Genomic DNA, 22,662 nt, shown 5'->3' on the forward strand with positions numbered 1-22,662 from the left:
TGCTTAGCACGATGCACTGTCAAGCTGAAAAAGCCGAGCTATCTAGAAGACTTCTAAAATGCTTCAATTCTGCAAATCAAAATACCCATACATTACCTGTAATAACAATAGTAATTCCATTCTCAGAGGAGACAATGATCCTTGGGCATCATCATGCAATCCACAATATGACAACAACGTTCGTAAAAATCTTCTATATTGTCTCAACCATCTTCTACGATGACATGCCATTTCACGTCGGATTTTCCAATCCTAAAAAAAGCAATTTGATTGTTTCGTAGAAAGTCCAACTGTTATTCAAGCTGAGTCTTCAAGTTGAAATATCATTGTTGTGCATAGGAGTCAATTTCAACCATTTTAACCATAGGTGAGAAATCCAATGACATTTAATCTTTAAAACTTACTCATGTCAATGAAGTCAATTAGTGTGCTAACGCAGGAGTGTGCAACCTGCTTATACTGGGCCTTGATCAAAGCAAAATGAATGAACAAAAGTTGTATAATAAAGCTTGTCTGGAGACTTATTCTGAGCAAAAGCCATAGCTATTGAATTTCAAAGGTCATTTCAAAATAACAAAAAGAGCGAATTCTTATCTATTATATTCTTCTATAAATCCTTAAGTATTTTCATGTAACAAATATAATGTTATTAGTTATGGAATGGAATTTAACTTGCCTGTTTTTCTGCAAGATATAACTCGTGTAAGGACGGTGCAGGCATCAGAGTTCCTCCTGCTGGAGAATCTCCTTCTGTTTTTCTGGAGTAACTCATTTTGTGTTCCTCTTCAGATTCTGATCCACTTGAGAAGTCGCTTTTTTGACTTCGGTCCTAGTACGTAGAAGTAAAAATACTAAATTAAAATGAATTACAGCGATGGTTATACCAACACAAATCTGAAATTCATGCAAAAATACTTTGCAATTATACAGCGGTTTTCAACCTCTCAGGGAAGCGGAAACTCAATTAAACATTTCAGTCGCAAAAGGAACTCTTGTGCAATGGTTTTATTGTATCATGAGTTTGTTAGACTATGAAAATATATAAAAGCAAACCAAACACTGGCAAATCAAAATGCTTTTTAATAGAGTGTAACAAGTTTATTACTGAAGCATAAAAAAATATTAATATGGACTCTCGAATTTAAATGGAAACTTGCGGAACTCCTCGACTGTGCTGGTGGAACCCTAGGGTGAAGCGGAACCCCCAGTTGAAAACAACTACACTGAACACTTAAAAGCACATGATTCTAAACCAAGGGTTCTCAACCTTTTTTCTGTTAAGTACCCCCCCCCCCCCCCCCGAGTCATGACAAAATCTACGGGAACCCCCGGTAATCAGACAAAGTTGTGACAATATTCACAACAATTTATTGACCAGATGTAACTAAATTAAATCTTCGTGTTGATGTTATTGCCCTTGTCCTCCGAATTCTTAAAATCTCTCCCAAGTTCTAATAAGCATAATCACTTTATCTGATGCTCGCAGCATGCTGTCTTACAAGATTTCACAGTTTGCCTGCAAAATCGTGAATTTCACATTGTTGCATCACAATCACAACAACGCAACATCGTGGAAAATCTACGTACCAATTGGCATTTAGTTTCAATCGACACGCATTTTCCTCTGATAGTAATAAAGGATATTAAAAAACAGCAACACACAAAAACTCAACTGCCGTCCAAGTACCCCTGGAAATCTTCTCGTGAACCCCTGGGGACCCTCTCGCGATATGTGAGAAGTTACTCTTATTTGAGGTGAGGGCATGGGATTTAAAACCGAGAAGAGTAATCCGTAACTTTATAATACTCTTGCACTGGTAATTTTTGATGTTGATTTTGACTAAATAGACTTGTTCTAATCCAAAAAATTACTTACGGTATCATGACCTTGTTGAACATCTGCTAGTTTTGCTGTCGGAGATTTTATATGAGAATGAGGTGACAATCTGAATGCAAGAGGAGGTTGTTAAAGTATGGAAAAATTGGCATCATTGCGTAAAGACAATTCTTGGTAAAAATAAGAATGCGATGCCCAAATATATGGACACGAAGGCCAGAACGAAATACAGTTAGTATTTCTTGAGTAAAACTATAACAGTCCAAAATTTTTATTTTTTCATTTGAAAAATATGGATAAATATTATTTTTGACAATATAGCTTGTATAATTCAATATAATTTGACAATCAAACTCTTCAATAATAAAGTATTGAAAAAAATGATAAAAAAACACAAACCTATGGAGTACTTCGGTTTCTTTTTCAAGCCATGAACTGAGCTGATCTCTGATTTGTCCTCCATCAGAATGATATGCTGAAAATATATTAGGATTATGTATGATTATATCATAAAAGAATGATATTAAATGTTAATCATCAAACATTAATTAATAACAGAACGTTTAGTAGGACCACTTCTTATCCAAAAAAGTATAATAACATTACAAGAATAACAAAACATAATCACTATGAATATAAAATTCAGGAATAAAATATTAATACTCACTCATCGCCAATGACTTCAACTCTGATACGAAAATTTTCAAACAAGCCATGAGTCTCAACTGGTGAGCATACATATCTGAATACAAGGCTTTGCTTTTCTTAGGTTCACCTGTATATATAATATCGTATGTTTTTTTGCACATAAAAAACAAAAAATGGTATAATGAAACTGAGTTACTACACTCAATGATTTAGGTCAGGGGTGCACAACACGAGGCACACGTGCCAAATTTGGCACGCCATACGCTCAAACGTGGTACGTGAACGGTTTCGTAAAAAAAAAAATATTGATATACATAAAAATATCACGTTTGCGGTATATCAAAATCAGCAGTTTTTCAGGACATTATTGAATTGTTTCAATAAATAGATATTCGTTATTTTGTATTATTATTGAAAGCTGTTTGATGTGTGTTTTACGGGAATTCATTTACAAAGGTTGTTTCCCCGAGCATCGACTTCCTTGGTTACTTCGTGACATTGGCCAATCAGCAAGATGCAAAAAGTGACGCTCAGACACTTTTCTCGCTCAGACAGATTTTTAAGGCGTTGTTCGTAAACATTACCTCGTTTTCGCGTTTTTGAATTCTATTCGTTAGTTTTCAGTTGTGTTTCGGATATGTAAATATATATAAAATAATTCAATAATCACTTTGTCTTCTTAGGAGTTTCAGTTTAATTGCAGTAATAAAAAATTAGTGTAGATATATATAGCTGTGAAAGACTAGGCTAAAATTCTTTACCGGTACTTTTAAAAATCAGATTGTTGAATGCTATGATCAGAATGATGGCTTGAAACAAATATCCCATCTTACAGGCGGCAACTTGCGTAACCACTCTTAAAATAAGCACCGAAAATTTTGCAATGGTAAAGTATAGGAAGAATTTTACAGGGGTCAGAGGTCGGGGAATGGTCCATACCAACGATTGTGCGTGGCAGGCGACAAGAATATTTTGAAAAATTTGGCACATGTCCTCATTTGAATGTGCACACCTGATTTAGGTTCATGTGCAAAAAAGAATTTCTTCTGATCATAATTCGAATTTTCTACACATAAAATGTAGCTTATAGATATGCATCAATTTACCTCGTAGCACTTTTGAGTGCAAAATTACTCACTCATGTAACTCTTGAGTGAGTGAGATTTTGTTTCAAACAATTCCTGTGAATTGATAAAAGATCTACATTGTTAAAAAATACTCTCACTTTTTGGAGTTTCCATTTTTTTCTCTTCAATTTCTTTTTTGATTGGTGTAGGAGCGATTATGTTAACTTTAGGTCTATCTTCCTCACTCAAACTCTCATTATCCTCCTCTTCCTCACTCCAGTCGAGTTCAAGTTCATCTTTTATCCCCGCATCATAACTTGTCTCCATAATAGTTGGCACATTCCAGTCATTTGACGAAGCAAAAGTGTTAGCCTAAGATATCATAACAGGTTGCAATTCACTGTTGTAAATTTCAGGACAATTATATAAATACCTCAAATAACAGAAATTGTAAGTTGTAATAGAGCCCGGCATTGCACAGATTCGACGAATCCGAGTAATAGGTCAAGGACTCGAATCGAATCCTCCGAGTCCGTGACGTCACAATGTAAAAGTAGAAAACTCGTTTTTGACCATACTACAGCATTGTGCGCTCACAAACATACGTCGTAGATCATATTTTTTGCCTAATGGTTCCGCAGATAGCTGTTAAATCAATTTAAAAATAGATTTTTCTTCTTTTTTGGCGGCCATAATACAAACGTAAACGTGGGTCGATGTGCGCCTTGGCTGTGAACTGAATTTCCAGCTCACCACCTTGCGTCAATTCTGGGCAGCTATTTAGAAATTCTTACATGGCAATATGAAAAGTAAGAAGCTTTTGACTACAATGTTTTGCCGTAATTTCAGATATTTCTAGCCCTAAAAATACTATGTCGCGTGCGCAAATTGTAGAGAGATGCCACTCGTCGTCAATACAATGCTTGCAATTTAGTAGTTCATGTAAACGTTCTAAAACGCTCCATGCTTTCCATTGCTCCCTTTTTAGAGAAAGGATTGCACGTAATGAACTCGATTTAAAAGAGGTATTGATGAGATTCCCCCTTGGGTTGCTCCCGAGCATGTTTCATATTTATTTACGCAAATCGAAAACTCAAAAATATTGCGTTAACACATATTTTATCGTGTACCACAGGTATACCAAAAAGAATAGATAGTTTGAAGGCGACTGGCGCATCATTGTTATAAGCTATCAATAGTTTTTAACTTGCGTTATATTATCTGGATATCTGTCGTCGTTTTTATTAGGAGTGTTTATAATACACACGAGTGATATTGTTACATATCTAACCTTGAATTTCAACTAGTTAAGGTATGTAGTGAGATTCATAGGGGTAAAAGTACGAACATAGGCGTAAGTTAGTAAAAACAGAATTGATTATAAACTCGGTAAAAACGACGTGGACTCGAAATCAAATCAGAGTCCAAAAAATGCCTGGATTCGATTCGAATCCGAGTCCAGATTCGAATCCCGGCCCATCCCTAATGTAAATTTATAGTCAAATCATAATCCATATCACGCTAAAAGTTACAGTTACATACACACAACACAAAGAGTTACATACACACAATGTCTTTGGTATAAAATGTAGATATTTATGACACCAGCTATCTAAATTAAGTTGTATTACCTTAGCAACAGGTCGAGTGTCGAATAAGTCAGATGCTACATCTTGCTGAGAGTTAGTACCTAAAATTGAATATTAAAAACATTTTTCAATTTTTCATAGAAACAGTATCGATAGAAAATAGTAAAGAAGCCATACAAAAACATATATGGGCGCTCCCGAAGTATGTGCACCAAGATAGCGCACAGCCTGAACCATGAACTGGTAGACATACTATGTTAAGGTTGTGCGCCATCTTCAGCCACTTCTGGAGCTCCAGTATATGTACTGTTTTCTAACTAAACTAGAAAAATCTAGAACACTCAATTCACTCAACCTATCTTGAATATATCATGTACCATAGGATAAGAAAGAAAAGTGTACAGGTATGTGGAAATGGCCCCCTCAGCAGTATGCCGTTTGCTCAAAACAATGCCTCGTACAAGCTGCCACTGGTCTCTGACGATATGTACTGAGATACCATTATTTGGAAGAACTGTTATTTTACCTATTTATCATTGCTTACCCAATTTATTACGATCTAGGTGAGGTGGGAGGGATGGGATTTGAACCTGAGATCATATGAAAATAATAGTCTTGTGTGTGATTTCAATTATTAACTAAAAAAAAATTTGAACACAACTGGTCTGTTAGTTAAACAAAAACAAAGGAAATTGATGAAAAGGTCCACTGCTAATCAATAGTCATCAACCATCACTTTATATACTCCTATTATATACCTTTGTCTTCACTATGTCCATTCTCCTCTTGTATGAGAGGAGGTAGAGAAGATAGAACATCTAGAGTAAGTAACGGACATCCTGCATCTAGATGAGTTGCTGCAGTAGCAAAGAAAAGCATCCTTTCTTCATGTGTTATACTGTCGTCTACTTGTTGGTCTGCACTGGATACTGTCAATCAGAAAAAATCCATACATGTATTGTATTTATATCTAAGAATTATTAATATACAGAAGAATGAAATTAGTTTTTATGTATAGATGGGGTGGAATAAAGAGTTCCGAAATAATCGAAAGGAGGAATTTAACAAAAAAAGTTAGGAAACACTGTATTAAACAAGTTTTTTATAAAAATTTGCACAGAGCAAGGATTGTGAGTTCTTAGACACAGTTGAAAGTGTATTGATAGAAGACTTGAAAACATCGTTAACATAGCATAAGCTATAGAAATAGACCTAGTTTTGCAATAAAATAACAGTAGGTAATGGTTGAAAGACATCAGACAAAATGGGAGATATAGATAAAAATATTTAGCATGGAGATCTTTACTCAATAGACCTTATTCATTCGAATCCCATCCTATGCGTTTAAAATAAAAGTGGCATAACCAAAACAATTTTAACATTAGCTCTTATGTAAACAGTGTTTACCAGAGCAAGAATTTGCTTTTTTTGTATTTTTCGGGTTGTCGTTCATCGTGTACTTGGGTCCTATTAATAAATAATTTTTTGGGTACTTTTCCATGTTTTTAACATGATAAACATGGTTCATAAAAACTATGTGAAAAATCAAATTTCTGCATGAACACAGTCCACATGAGCGCCAATGTTAAAATTGTTATGTCGCTTTCATTTTATCAGCGTGGGATGTGTTCTGAATGACTAATGTATATTGAAGAAGTTTTAAATACCTGCTTGAGATTGATCAATCTTCTTTTGTCTCATGATGAGAGGATGAGTTCTTAAGAAATTATAAAAATTGAAAATATCCGTGATGTTGACATGAGATAAATCTGTTTCGTCCAAGCTACGTCGACGATTATCGAGCAACGTTTTCAATGATTCGTCGTAAGATCCTAGTTGCCAATTTGCCATGCTTCGGATGAAAGGATCCGGTAGAATCTTCTTATTTTTTGTCGCTGCTTCCTCTTGTTTGCCTCCGAGGACGTAATTTTGAAGAAATTCAGAATAGGCAGATGATGATTTTTCTTGATCATATAAACGTACAATAATTGAAGCGAGCTGTAAATCCCCCATCTTTTCAATACAAACCTAAAAAGTAATGTAACATCTAAATGTCCGATAAAATAAGTCAGTCAATAAGATGAAGGAAGCAGTGTGTGAAAAGCAGTGGTTCCCATATTTGATGAACCCGGGGCCAAGATGAGAAGCGGAAGGATATTTGTGGGCCGGGAGGAGAAAGCGCCAACACAAGGGACGGACTGGTACATATAATTAAGATTGTTACAAATATACACCTGCCTAAACTGTAATAATAACATAACAATTGGCAGTGTGTTAAACTATTTCCTAACTATTTCAGTCAAGTTCGGCAGGCCATACTAAATCAGTCCCACTGGTATAAAGTGACACTTTAAAGATAAGCTCAACTTATTTTACTTGAAAAGAACCACTAGATTGGGTCGGTCTCAAACCTAGGGTCTTTAAGGCTGACAACACTTTTCTAAGCTATTATGTTTAACCATTATACCCATTAATGCAGGAATGGGCAATTACTTTTCTGAGTGGGCCAATTACAGAAGCTTGGCCAGAAACTCAAAACTTAAAATAAAAAGATATGAATGAAAAACAGTTAGGCGAACATTTATATAATATTAAGAAGCACAATGTACTAATCGAGGTCATTATGACGTTATTTTCATGGGTGGATGAAACACTTCGATGGGCCGGAGTATAATAATGGTGGAATTTCTCGGTATCACAGTATTTAAAAAGGTAGTTTAATTATAGTAGTAAGTTTTAAGTTTATGAATATCGAAATATTAACCAGATAGTATAAAAACTAACATCTGCAAAATTCTCAATCAAAATAAATCATCACTATGGCATAATCATTAACTTGTAACCATACTAACAGAAATTAAATCTGAAATTACCTCCACCGCATCTTGAACTGAATTGGCAAGTAAAAAGAAAGCAGCTGCTTCTTGAAATCTCTGTTTTCCCATCAATGCAAAAGCATTCTTCAATGCAGCTCTATGCCAACGTTCTTCTGAAAAATCTTGAGAAAAAAAATGTGTCATCCTGTCATCATGTGTGGACCTGAAATAGAAATGATAAATGTAAATTTTACAGGTAATCAGGTTTTTCACCTTCGCCTGCAGAAAGGTACATCCAAAAATTTATGTTGATACAAAATTCAGAATTTAGGCCATTTAAAGGGTATTTAGTAAAACTTCTTTTTTCATTTACTATTTTACATGAAAAATTTGACCTTTTTTTGCAATGAAATTACAATTTTTACCCAATAGAATGTAAAATGAATCACATATATTACAACCTTTACTGCAAATTGTTACAGTATTAGTGGAGTATATAAAAAATGCGAAGGGCAGAATATTTCAGACACTTTCTACCAAGATAAGATGTATTATAGAATTCTAATATGTATTTAATTTTGATTTGGAATATTCTGAATAATTTGATCTGTAGATGTATGCAAAAATTTGTTACATTATCCGGCTAATAAGCTGATTTTTGGAAATTAATTTTTGGCATTGGCTTATTGGGGTGGCTCAGATTATTTTACTTTTGTGAGGCGACTTATTATTAGCTTCCGACCAGAAAATACCAGAAAAAGGGGGACAATAATGTGTCTTCCTGCCAGTTTTCGTGAATCAGCATTCTCACACTGTGAATCTGGAATATCTCCAATGTGATTATTATATTTGTAGTTGCTGCATTTGAATGTGCATCAAAAGCGAATGTAATTACCGATACCGTCATGTGTAGTAAATCATGGAAACAACACGCTTTGCTTTGAATTCGGTTTTCGAAAACTGGACTCGACTTATTCACAGAGTCTGCGTATTATTCGGAAAATACAGTATTTAAATACGTCAATACAATAATGGCTATTTTTAAATAAAAATAAAAACAGAGAAACAATTGCATAGGCCTACAATATAAATACAGACATTACAAGTGACATACTTTCCCGGAAAATTAATACAGATCATACTTGAAGAGTCCTTTGATAATATTCTTCTTATTTAGTGCCATATAAAATATTGCTGCATCGAGGGGATTGCTTTCTTTCTGGAAGGCAGCTCTGGCAGTTTGTTCAATAAGTCTCCGCAATGTAGGAGTACTCCGTATCCACCATCCTGCACCAAATGATCGAAGTTCTTCCCACTCAGGTGCTCCTCGTTGTACACTCGAAATGAGTGAGAGGATTTCTTCTTCAGCTGAGATTAAGACGTTATTATGATTATATTATAGTTATACCACTCACGATAACTATGAAAAAAATATCGTCATAAGAGCATTTTAAATCACAAAAATAAAAAAATTAAAACTTAGCCTAGCAACTAGTGTTCTGGTACAGAGCAATTAATAGACGCATAAATGAAAATTTACTAGTACAACGAAATAGAGTCAAGATTCAATCTCAATGTGTGAGAATATACAATTACATCGGTCTTATTAAAGATATCGTCGATTTTGTTATTTTTTTTCAAAATTATTAAATTTTACTTTATTTTTATCTTAGTTCCAGGGGGTTGCGAAAACATTCGACCATCCAATGTCTAACAGACTCACCATCAGAGTGAAAAGCCCATGCAAAATGACATGATCCGAGTCCTTGTCTAAGTAATTTAGCTCGTTGTGGTGCAGGCAATGATCTCAGTAAACATAGATGATTATGCATTGCAAATACAAATCTCAATCCACAAGAATCCATAGATTCCGTAGCAGTATTGCCAGAGGAAGCATAACCTCGTCCACCAGCAGCAACTCCTATACCTACAAAGCAAGTTCAAAAACTTCAAAAATTTGATAAGTAGTTTTACAACGTGAAAAAACAGAGGCGTTCAATTTGAGAATGAATAAAAAAAATTGGTTCAATAATTTCAAAGTTATATATTTCAAAAAATCTGTTATTTAAAAATTGAATATTACTCTCATCAGGCAGGGATGTCTGAATCCAATAGATTATTTGAAATTAAATATATTGAATGTATTGTATACATATATGTACGTTTTTTTATAAACTGTATTTATATTTAAAATATACGTGAAATACTGGATACTAGTATTAATTATTTGGGCCATGTCTGTCACTCAAAGTTTTCTGTGAAATTTGTCATCTTGTTGTGAGATAAAACATTTTAGATTATTTAAATTCAAATTGAAAGAAATTGGAATTTTACAATAGCACACTATTAGAATATAACATAGTCTTATTCTCGTTGCACATGTAATTTTTAAAGTGACAGACGAGTCAAAAAAAAAAATAATAAAGAAATTACCTCCAGCTCCTTCCACTTCAGATGTAACTTGTGAATGAACTGCATTAGCAACAGTATCAGCAATTGCCATTAATTCCATCTGATCAAGACTACTCAAACCAGGTAGCAAATTTCTTGACAAGTAGTTATGTAGAACCTAATACAAAATAGCAATATAGTGTTATGGAAAAATCTATTTTATGTTGAAGATGACAAAAATCAAATGACCAGAAAGTACTTAGTCATAGTTTATTAGTCCCATTGCATTGATTATAGTAATTTATGACAGAATTGACAAGTAAATAGCAATTTTGTATCAAACTCAAATAAAAGGAATGCAATATGGCTATTGAGGTTTGCTACATTAAATTGGGGGAAAAGTTGAAAAGAAAGAAAAGCACAAAACAGTCAATATATACATATACCTTGGCATATAAAACGATAAGCCGACCCCCCTAAAACGGTGACTTCATAAAAATTTGCACATAAGCTGACCCTACAAAACCCACAAGCTATAATTTGTATGACAACCAATCACAGAATGTTATCACTGCTATAGCGCACCAAGCGCTGCTTCGTGTGTGCGCATGCTCGCTGCTATCGTGAGAACTTAGCATGGTATAAGTCGACCTCTTAATTTGTCAATTTTTTTTATTTTTTAAGCTCGGCTTATATGTGAGACCATACAGTATATATTTATATCTAAACACTTTAAATATTTAGGACATTTTGGCAAATTCAAGAGTTGTTTAATTATACAGCAATATCATGATTATATTACGGCATTTAGTCAAATATTAGGTTACAATGAGTTCGATCAGTAGAGATTCGCGATTATAAAAAAAAAAATTTTTTTCAAGACAATTACTAGTTTCAAAAATATAATGTGCTCACTTGACAATGTTCTTGTCCCAGATATCCAGGTTCAAATTGAGACAAATCAATCAGGTCAGTTGATTCTTGTTTTGGTTCATTATCCAGCATCAGATTTAATCCATCCTGAGTAAAGAACAGTAAAAAATATCAGTTTGAGGTCAATATACGGTAAATATTGACACCTAATTCTCTCGATATAATACTGAAAAACATGAAAAAATTGCCTTATTAGTGAGGTTTCAATTTTGGTTTCTAAATGAAAATTTTGAAGAAGAGATAAACAAGCGTGGATGAGATTTTTAGGGTTCATACGATAAATTAAAAATGCATCAAGAATGAATATAATAGGAATTTCTTCCAGAATAAGGTTCTGTACATATTAAAAATTTTCTTCATACTTTTTTCGAACTCATGCCAAATTCTGAATTTTTGCAATGCTGATAACATCTGTATATCTAGTAAACCTCTCCTAAACATAAATCAGGATATGTAACTGGTAAATAGACAATAGGCAGCATGTCACCACCATATGATTAGGTTATCTCTCCCTAAAGATAAGTAATGATGATGATATTTTCTTTCGTTAAATTACTACAGAAATTTTGTTTGTCATTGTTTTTCAAAATTGGCCAAGTAGTACAGAAAACAAAAAAACATGCTAACTAATCCCATACCCGACATGGACTGGTAATCAAACAAGAGGCCGCCGTTCGTCATATGATACAGCCATTCCGGTACTCCTGAAGTATGCGCACCAAGATGTGCATAACCTGAACCCTAACCTAGTACACAACCTGAGTTCAGGTTGTGCGCCATCTTGATGCGCATACTTCAGGAGGTCCGTAAATCCTATCCTGAATTCTATCAATTTACCATGAATTTTATAATTTTTCTTCATTGTTTTTAGCTGAGTAAAAAACCAACCTACCTCATCATCATCCATTAGAGAAGTAGAGAACAATTCACCATAATCATTATCAGCTTCTTTGTTGTTTTGGTTCAATTTAGTATTTGATGGAATTGCAACAGAACCTTTTGTTTTTTCCGATGTAGATACGCTAAAATATATATTTAGCCATTTTTGAAAATTATCCACATTTCTCATGTGTTAAATAGAAACTTTGTATGTCAAAGAAATTTTGTACAATTTCAAAATAGTTTTCATATTGACTATAATCTAATGACTTGAAGCTTCTGAACCCCTGCTCAAATAATTGAACATGGAAAGACCAATTTATTTATTTTTTAAATGTTGTTATTGAAATTGTGACTACTTTTCAAGACTAGTTAACTAATATAACCAATATTTCAAGATGGAAGTTCATTTCTATTCGTTTTTTTTCTTTCCTAACTTTTTGGGATTTTTCTTTTATTCTTTTAAATTTTCCTGGTTGTCCTACGCACAGATATTTCTGCACAGATATTTCTGTTCTCTTATATTCTTGATATTTCAATATTTCTCCAGATTTCATAAATATGGACGGAATCAAATACCGAAAAATCATAATAACTTACTATGCCATTCTCTCATTAATTCTGCCGTCATCATCTAATAAATCGTGAAGTAGAACAGGAGCAAGATGATATTTTTGTGACTCATCGTTAGTTGAATCCTCCCTGAAAAAAAAGAATCGGTGAAATAAGGACCAATAAATTATTTTGAATTTTGCTCCACATTATTGTAGAATATTTCAAATTTTTGGGGCTCCCGAAGTATGCGAACCAAGATGGCGGACATCGGAATGTAATATGTGTACTAGGTTAGGGTTAGGCCATAATTTTAGGTATAAATACTACGGGAGGCTCTTGGCTAGTCTTTGAACTGATAATAGGACTAAAATAAGGAAAATTGGAAAAAAATTATCGCCTAACCCTAACCTGTTACCCATGTTACGTTCCGATGTCCGCCATCTTGGTTCGCATACTTCGGGAGCACCAAATTTTTTTTATCTGCAGAGGGGACAGATTTAGAAATCAGAATTATATCTTTGAATTTCCCCTGTTTTATTGAAGTAATGTCGAGATGGGGTCGAGGGTCAAAACTTATTTTCCGACCTGTCAGAGTAGAAGGTGGAGCTGAGCTGGGTTTTCGGAGGGCTAGGAGTCCAACATACTCCAACACCCTGCATATTATAGGAGAATTTCACAGAGACACAATAATGTGATCATTCTATTCAGTTTTTTCAAAAAACTTTTATGTCGAATTTATCCTAACACCTTTGCCAAATATCATTTTAAAATTACTTGTGCGCAGCTTATTTGCCAATTTTATACCACCATGCAAATCATTTTTCAACTTTTAAATTTTTTCCCCTCAAAAACGAAAACAAAAATGATTTTGCAGTCTCTAAAAAACAGCCAGAAAGTGCCTCAGTTCAGATCAAACTGATTGAAACTGGAAGAATCTAGATCCAACTGGATCAAACCAGAAAATTCCAGATTTTATTAGATCCAAACCGGTTTAATCTGGAAAAATCCAAATCCAACCGGATCAAACTGGCAAAATCCAGATCTAACCGGATCAAATTGGCTAAATCCAGATGGTTTAAACTGAAAAATCCAGATCAAACTGGCGAAATTCAGTTTTTACAAGATCAAACCAGCTCAAACTTGAAAAATCCAGATTTAACTAGATCAAACTAGCTGAACCGGAAAAATCCAGATATTGTTATGTAATGCAAACTTGGGTTATAAAATTACTCGCACGCAGCTTATTTGTCAACTTTATTTATACCAGAACGCAAACATTTTTCAACTTTATAGAATTTTTCCTTTTAAAAACGAAAAACATGGCGATTTCGCAGTCTCTAAAAAAACAGCAAAGGTGCCTCAGTTCAATCCGGTTCTAACTCTAAAAATTCGTGTCGCAGTGTCTAAATGAGTCCAATCTATGGCTATTAGATTACAATGCCCTAACAGCTAATAATTAAAATTGTTGTGCCTACAACTGCTAGAAAGTCCATAATAAATAAAGGTACGGCCCACGGTTTCACCCCGTCATTTGTATCTGGCCCTCCAGTATTAAAGGTTGCACACCCCTGCTTTTTAACCCAAGCAATCTATTATAATGTTACAATGATACTCACACATCAAGTCGAAATTTTTTCAATTTAATTGGTTCTACTTGGATGACATCATTTTTTGATTCCAGTTGTCCATTGATCATCATGGTTAGGTTGATTAAAATGTGTTTGACAGTGTCCAAATGTCCACCATTGGTCAGTTCAGACAAAACAAGAGGATGATATTGAGGCAGACAAGGACTCAAAACATCTGCAACGGTCATCAGACTGACCACTGGAGCATTGGTAGATAATTCAGAGAAACCTGAAATATAAAGCTTCGCAGTTGGATAAACATTTTTACTGAAAATATTGTCAGACTTTGGACAGGCAAAACACTGTCAAATCGTTCGACTACCGGTACCGAGTTATCACTGTATTTTGAAATTCACTGTGTTAACAATAAAGCAATCATCCCACATACCTTGCGAATCAGGTTCTTGCATTAAATATTGACATAATCCTTCAGGTGTTGACTGACTCAGTGAAGCACTTCCGTAGAGAACTCCAGAAGTTGGTTGGGAGGGCTTGATCGTGTCACTTTGCTCCATCCAGTGGCAGAAAACATGCATTTCTGTTTCAGTTGCTATTAGCAACAGACCATCTCTAACCCATGAAACCATAACTGGTTGAGGATCGGACACCATTGGTCGAGCGAGATTTGACGCAGAGAGTCCTGCTGAGTTGCCAAGAGCGATTTCAGAAAGAAGTGACCAATGGAGCAAGTGGTCACATTCAGGCGAACATTGCCCCTCCTGATTTTTTTCGAAACTTTTTCTTTTTCCAGCTTTGTAAGATCCGAGTAATTTTTGGCGTGTCATTGCATCAAGCGTGCTTTGTCTTTTCAGTAAAGGTCGAATCGATGGCGTACGTTTATCGTTTTCAACGGCCTCTGAAACGGCGACATCTTCCCACTGCATACCTATTGGTGACTGAGCATAAATTTTCACTTTCCGTCCGATATTAACCGTCAGCAAAAATGTACCGTCACCACGAGAAAGCCAGTCTAAATGAACACGTTGTGAAGCAATAAAATCAACTTTTCCGACTAAAATTTTATCTTGAAGACGCCATATAGACCCACCGCTTGACACAGACTCAAAAATTGATACGAAACACAGGCTTCGTCCATCGCTATCATCAGTAGAAAGACAAGCTAATAAACAACAATGAGCCATTTTAATCACAAGCGGCATTCCGGTAATAGAAATCTGCGACTGGATGATATTAGACTCATCTTTTTCAGCATTTTCTGGAGAATTAGAATCCCATGGTTCCCATGTTACGTTTTCCATTTCCTCTAGACCCCGAAAAATTGAAGCCATGCCTCGCCAGAAATAGACTTTTCCATTATCGCTTGTAGTTAAAATTGAATACGGCAATTCTTGAATGCGATGAAATACGGAGAGAGAAAATGGATCTGAAGCAGCAGTTGCGAGGGATATGTTTTCTCCAGGTGGATGCTTGAGATTCTGAATAAGGAAAATTTATAAATGAGTGATTGTCATATTTACAATACTAAGGAAAGGGTGTTGATAATCAGGGCTCTGAAGAGTTTAGCATGCTTTTACTGATATTTTAGTTAAAGTAGTATTTTTAGTACTTCTCAAACTAAGAAATTGAACAAAAAGATATAATTTCAAATTCTTCAAAGATTTGAGTAAAAATTTCAAACTTCTTAGAAGAAAAACAAAGTCAAAATTTCTTGCGGAAACTAAAAATGCATTAAATTGACTCACACACATTTTTTGGTATATAAGTTTGCTCGAATAATGGGCCAAAGCCCTGAACTTAGTCTAAAAATAAGTTGAATATAGTATAGTGATAGAGGAGTTGTGCGCAATCACTGAATTGCAATGAGCTAAAAATAGGTTTATGTTTGACAGAGTTATCGGTTAACAGGAGTCTCAAAACAATTCAAGTCAGCACCGTCTGGTAAAAAGATAAATAGGAAAAAGGAATTTTTTATGATAACGAAGAACAAACCATACGAGAAAAGACATATTTTGACAATGTTTTTGGGGTACTCCCATGGTGTGTTTACCAACTACAAGGTTAGGGTTGGGCCATAATTTTATTCCGATTTTCCTTATTTTAGTTCTATTACGAGTTCAGGACTGTCTGTGTTAGCCAAGTGAATATCCCCCTGACCATAGGTTTCAGTCCTTTTACACAACTTGATGTTAAATAGGCGAACAAAATTAGTCACCTCCATATTGGTACACATACTTCTGGAGCACCTGTTACAAACTATATAAAAAAAGACAAATTATAACAATATTTTTTTTTCACTATTAAACATAATTCAAATGTAAGTTTTTTAACATACCTGAGATTTCAGTTCTTTCGATGAAACATTTAAAAATGATAATTTCTGAAAAAACATGTCCGAGGCATCATCTGTCATACTATCATTATCTGATGAATCATCAGATGAATCGGTAGACACTGCTGTAGCTGTATTGCGATGAGAACGAGCTGGAGAAATATATAAAGGATAATTGGATAGGTATAAAAAAGAAACACGAGTTATATCTTATCTATAGACTGGTGGTTTTTAAACTTTTTGAGCAAGACCCCTTTTTAAGAATTTTATAAGTCTTGTTCCTCACTTCAAAAATAACTATCTAACAATAAGCTACAAATAACAGATAGTAAAATAACAGGCGGGCAAGATCAAATCCAACAAACATTCTTATTTTTAATTAGATAAAAAATTGTCTACGCCCCCCCCTGTGGGGAAGGCCTCCCCCATTTGAAAACCACTGCGATAAACATTTTATATAGGGTTCGGCACTTAGATCGAACCCTCGGTAATCATGAATAAATGTCAATTTTCAAATTGAGAATTCATGACAAGTTGGAAGACATCTTTTAGCGTGCAATAAACAGTGAAGAAAAAATAGTTGTGATAAAAAGAAAATTCTTTTTAGTATCTGCTTTATTAGGGATGGAATTTTTATTAGTAAAATATAAAATGGATCATGTTTTATTTAAAATTGTTAGCGAATAAGTTTTTTGACTAAAAAAGTTAATAGTCAATCAGCATTTACGAGATTTCAACATAGAAAATTTTTTGATATTTCTGCGAACACTTGCAATTACCACGACCCAACAAAAAAATTATGCGTAACTGACAGATTTGAAATATTATTATTCTGAGCACTTGAAATTTTACGAATCAATTTAAAAATAACGATGAAAATATGACTTACATCCTGATACTGAACTCAAATGAGCTGTAAAAGAAATTTTCCAAGTCCTAGCAACGATATTTGATGTTCCAAAAGCAGCTTTTGTCTTCAATATTAAAACAACATAAAACCTTTCGGAAATTCCATGCCCTCTCTTCGGTGTCTGTTGTGAGCCATCGGTTTCTTTTTCCAAATCATGTGACTTTGAGAACTGGTCTTCAGGAAAAACAGTCAAAAGCAGAATTTCACCAGACGCCTTGAGAAAAGAAGATTACTCAATATTTATGGAGTATAGATTATTTTGCAAGTCTTATAATAATACCTTCTTTTACAGACCATGAGGTGCACTGGGTTATAAATAAATTGATTAGATTGAAGTTTTGTCCATACCTAAGGCTCACCGGATTATAGGACGCAAACGGCGCCAGTACTGGTTTTAGAGTGTGAGGATGTAGGCGATGAAGCATAAGGCACTACTTTACATTAGACATATTGGCTTAAAAAACGCACAATCGATTTTTTGAGAAATAAAGTGTTCAACCTTATGGTCTGTAAAATGCAGTATAAATTTTTATACATAACTCTCTGCACACTTATATAAAAAACCTAGAATTTGATTCTGAACAGCCACATTAAAAATTTATGAAAAGAGAAAATGTAAAATTAGATTTATTAATTTACTTACAGTGATTATATCACCAGGTACCGGTATAATATCAAGTAAGATAAGACAGCCAGGATGTGCAGATGATTGTTGTGAAGCAATGCAACCAATTTTTTCTTTGTTCAATCCACTAAAATATATATAACAAATTATATTCAAAATGAAAATATTTTTCAAATTTAAGAAGGTTATATGTAGGGACAGACATAACTGAACAATCTACAATACTATTTTATTACAGTCCAGGATGATATTCTGAATATGAATTATATCTAAATTGGACCATGTTTCAACAGTGATTATGTAAAAAATAATGTACATTCATTATGTTTGAAATTGGAAATCGGATTATTTTCTATAATTTCATAATGCATTCAATGAAAGCTTTTTAGATGTACTCTAAATTTAAATTGCTCAAAACAGTGGTTTCCAACTTTTTTAAGATACATTCACCCCCTTGCCTATTTTGGATCTATTCATTCCTCTCCAAAAAATTCTTTTTTCAATCTTTGAAGAATCCTTAGCTAGAGTTAAACACAACTTGCACTTAGGTTTTTTACACAGTTTGAAAAGTTTGTAATGTGCCCATAAATATGTATTACAATAACACTAATAACTAAACAATAATAGTAAACTACACCAAATACAAAGTATTTTTTCTGTATTCAAACTGGTAGCCTTTCAAATGAAACTCCAGTAAATGACTCCTAAAATCAAGAATTTATGTAGTTTCTTATAATTAATTTACTAACGCTTCAAATATTCAATTCGTTCGAACTTTTTTAATTGAAAATTACTAACCAAGGATCACCAGGTACATCCAGACCATCTAGTAGATATTGAGCATCTATAACAACTTGGTAGATATGTAGAGATGATCCATGTAGAGATAGAAAACAGGTACTTGGCGAGGTATTTGCAGGTCCAAGGCACCAGCTAGGGAAAAGAACAGGGAACCAGGCAACCTAACAAACAATATTATATGTTTTACTGTCAATTTACAGTAGAAGACAAGAATGAAGTAATATGTAACCAGTTAAATAACTAGGGGGGGGGGGGGGGGGGGGGTATATTGAGCATATGGGGTTAATTGAGTACAAGGTATAAAAACCTCGCTAACTTTTTTGTATGTTGAGTGAATGGTTTGTACTTTGTAGCAACAATAGTTCATATCTTATGCTTCCATTTCATTGCGTATAACTCACTTGCCTACTAATGATAAAATTGTTTTAGATGTTTGTATGTGAAATTTTTTTTGTTCACGAAAAAAATTATTTTGGAAACTTTCACGTGACACTTTTCTGATAGTATATTTTAAACTTTTTGTGATGCCTTTTAGTACCTTAGTAAAGACTCTCTTTGCCCCAGTAGATAATTTTTGTGTAACTCATTGACTTCATTGACTCATTTGTTTCATTGATGTTTGAAAAAATCGAGGTAAATTGAGTCTGTCGGAAATTTACCGTGGGGTAAATTGGGTATATGCATAAATGGCCTCTCCCACTGCTATAACACAGGATTATGAGGTTCTGTGTGACTATTTTGAGCCCTAACACTTTTTTGTAGCCTTTATCATGTCAATCTTTCAATATAGGTTTCTATTTTTCATGACTATGAGTGTAAATCCACAATGGGCAATCGTAGGATTTTGAGAAAGCAGTTCTTTTCTTGTAACTAAAAAAAAATAGTAAAAAAGAAAGCTGTGGACAAGCCAAGCACAGAGTCCTACTCCACCAGTAAGCTTAGTGCATTTACAATAGCTTTAGTTGACGTAATCACACTCACTGTCATCTCCGAAAACATGTAGTAATAATAAAAAAACAGCCGCCCCAGAAAAAGAATTCAGGCGAAAACTATATAACGTCAGTTGAAAGTATATACCATTATACTGATAGGATAGACTTAAACGGATATGATTGGTAGAAAAAAGAAAAGCAGCAAAGAGAAAGATCATAATATTAGTTCAGAAAAGCAGTAACAGAGTCAGAATTAGATTGGGCTTTATTGACGATGAGACAGAATATGAAACAGAATTCTCACATTGTACAGCTGATTATACCAGAGGACCAACTATAAGTAGCATATTCTGACATTAATGATATCAAGACCTTGACTGGCTGGTTGAAATACGGGGAAAGGGAATTCCTTGGCCAAGTTGTCCTCACCAATGTATATAAAATGAACTTTGTATGATACCAGTGTATGAAAGAGCTCAAAGATTTTGTGTTAGATTTAACCCAAAATAGGAACATAAAAAGTATCTCTATCAAGGAAGTTGTTGGCCAAGTCAAACCACCCATTTCTAGTCCATAGTGAACTCGTATTTAAACTAAAAGCCTATTTGTGGTAAAAAGTTTATGGAAACCATAATCGCGATCTATCATACCAAGTTTAAAGTGATGTCAGATAATTATGTTCCAAGGTTTTTGTAATTACTATTTTTTAAAATAAACTATATGTACCCAAGTTTCTCATGAAGGTCTTTGATTTGGTTCTAGGGCTTTCTTAGATTTGATTTAAATGGTAGATGTCAGTATACTCAATTATCCTCGAAAAATGAGGTAAATTGAGTATACTGACTTCCAAAAATTGCATTTTAAGGTGACTTGAATACATTGAATAAGACTCAAACTGTTATGCAAGGAAGTACAGGGTCAGAATGTTACAATGAAACCATAATTTCACGGAGAATCGATTTCACTCAGATTTTACATCGGTTCAAATGTCAAAAACTACTCAAATAGCCCCACCCCCCCCATAAAAAAATCCTCTACAATATGATATAACATTGTCTATAAAACTGGCAAAGCTAAGTCTGGGTTTGCGACAAGTACATTTGTCTATTCAAATTTTTTTTCTTCAAGTTTTGATATGTAGATTCACTTGATTCTTTGCAAAATTGATTTAAGTTAACAAAATTGATCAGTAATTGCTGAAAGCCACATTCTCAAAAATTGGTATAAGTGAATTTTTGTTCAGGCGAGAGTAAGCTATAGTTCCAAAGCAACTGCATAAATATAGCAATGTATATAAAAAACAAAAAGGGCCCGAGTACTGCACCTTGCTGAAGTCATCTTCTGATGGTCCATTTAATCTAGCTAACTCTGTTACACCCCCAGTTTGACATAGAGCACCCACAGGATCGACTCTCCATAATATCAGTTCACTCTTGACCTTTGACCCCTTGTTACTAGATTCAGTATTTTTCAATTGAGTGGTGTGTCTGGATGTTGTCAGTAGTAATGGTAGAGTGGGATGGCAGAAGATACCAGACATATGGTAACGATGACCACAAAATCTTGATCTAAAAACAAGAAATTAATCAACAAGAAATATTTTGATTGAGATTCCATATAAAACTGGAACAAACAAACACTCTCAAGTTTAAAAGAGTCATATTGGAGTGAACTTAAAATTTCGAGTTGAATTTTTTGCTCACATAAGTACATTTTCAAAAGTGGTTGTTCATAGCAAAGAACACAATAGTAACATTGCAAATTAAAACGTCACTTCTTCAATATAAATACAAATATACTGTTTTTCCAAAAATTGGTACATTTATTTTTTTATTATTTACTTTAAAGGAAACGAGTGTAAATGTGAAATGTCTACAGTAAACTTTCAGAATGAGCGTTATGCTATAATATAAATTCTTTAATTTATAAAGTATTTAGAATAATTTTATCTGAAAAACTGGCATTTTGAGAAAATGAAGTCTCACAGTAAAATAAAATAGCAATCATATTACTGTTTGCTCTCTTGCATTAGTAAATTAATTATTTGGAATAGTACATTGTTCATTTTTGGGTATCCCTGCTGCCATAATATACAATTGACAAATCCTTGTTGTGGAATTTGTAATATGTCGAAAGCACTGAAACCATAAATGATATAAACAATTACCTGTGACTAATGCTCGATACTGTTGAATAGCTTGCATTAGCAGAAAACACAATTTCCCACTGATTTAAACTTCCATCCGAATGTTTGCTCAGCAAACTTATTGATGGACTTGCATTTCCATTGGAAGCAATAAAGTCCTGGTCAAGTTGATCGCCATTGCCATTGTCTTGATTTGTTCTAAAAAAATTACTGTTTGTACATTTTGTATAGAGCTTGAATTTTTACCCGGGCAAGAATTTGTTTTGAGGTGGAAATTTTACTTAGTATTTGTATACTATGTAGCATTACTAATATCTTTGACTGGTATTACTTTCTCACACATTATAAACTATTAAAACAGTATAAAAGCCAAATTGTGCGTTGCACGTTTCACAAGCTAACTGTCCATTAATGATTGAATAACAAACACAAACATGTGTTTGTGTGGAGTTTGAAAATAGGCAAGGAAAAATAGGCATCAAAACTAGTTGGAAAACACTGGTCTAGTTTTTTATACAAAAAGTATAAATCAGTGCCCTTCAGACTGGGGGTTTCCAACCCCGAAGCGGGTCGAGGTAAAATCTTTTTCGACATCATCTTATGTCAAAGCAAAAT

At 34.0% G+C, this 22,662-nt stretch overlaps 1 protein-coding gene across 6 annotated transcripts in view; it reads right to left on the minus strand.

The window, feature by feature from the left end:
* LOC120329225 (dmX-like protein 1) overlaps positions 1-22,662 on the minus strand; it is a 51,196-nt gene that overhangs the window by 18,771 nt on the left and 9,763 nt on the right. For all 6 annotated transcript variants that reach the window (XM_078118880.1, XM_078118883.1, XM_078118881.1 and 3 more), the window contains 24 exons: positions 22,069-22,245; positions 21,226-21,469; positions 18,967-19,130; positions 18,187-18,295; positions 17,523-17,757; positions 16,637-16,785; positions 14,732-15,779; positions 14,332-14,572; positions 12,761-12,862; positions 12,174-12,303; positions 11,264-11,368; positions 10,391-10,526; positions 9,681-9,884; positions 9,100-9,325; positions 8,015-8,180; positions 6,809-7,169; positions 5,900-6,070; positions 5,184-5,242; positions 3,711-3,924; positions 2,505-2,612; positions 2,237-2,312; positions 1,877-1,946; positions 677-829; positions 97-252 (listed from right to left, as the gene is read on the minus strand). In XM_078118880.1, the coding sequence (XP_077975006.1) occupies positions 97-252; positions 677-829; positions 1,877-1,946; positions 2,237-2,312; positions 2,505-2,612; positions 3,711-3,924; positions 5,184-5,242; positions 5,900-6,070; positions 6,809-7,169; positions 8,015-8,180; positions 9,100-9,325; positions 9,681-9,884; positions 10,391-10,526; positions 11,264-11,368; positions 12,174-12,303; positions 12,761-12,862; positions 14,332-14,572; positions 14,732-15,779; positions 16,637-16,785; positions 17,523-17,757; positions 18,187-18,295; positions 18,967-19,130; positions 21,226-21,469; positions 22,069-22,245 (4,804 nt within the window). The remainder of the gene's footprint in view (positions 1-96; positions 253-676; positions 830-1,876; positions 1,947-2,236; positions 2,313-2,504; positions 2,613-3,710; positions 3,925-5,183; positions 5,243-5,899; positions 6,071-6,808; positions 7,170-8,014; positions 8,181-9,099; positions 9,326-9,680; positions 9,885-10,390; positions 10,527-11,263; positions 11,369-12,173; positions 12,304-12,760; positions 12,863-14,331; positions 14,573-14,731; positions 15,780-16,636; positions 16,786-17,522; positions 17,758-18,186; positions 18,296-18,966; positions 19,131-21,225; positions 21,470-22,068; positions 22,246-22,662) is intronic.

Source organism: Styela clava, chromosome 12, assembly GCF_964204865.1.
Source record: "Styela clava chromosome 12, kaStyClav1.hap1.2, whole genome shotgun sequence".
Lineage (NCBI taxonomy): Eukaryota > Metazoa > Chordata > Ascidiacea > Stolidobranchia > Styelidae > Styela > Styela clava.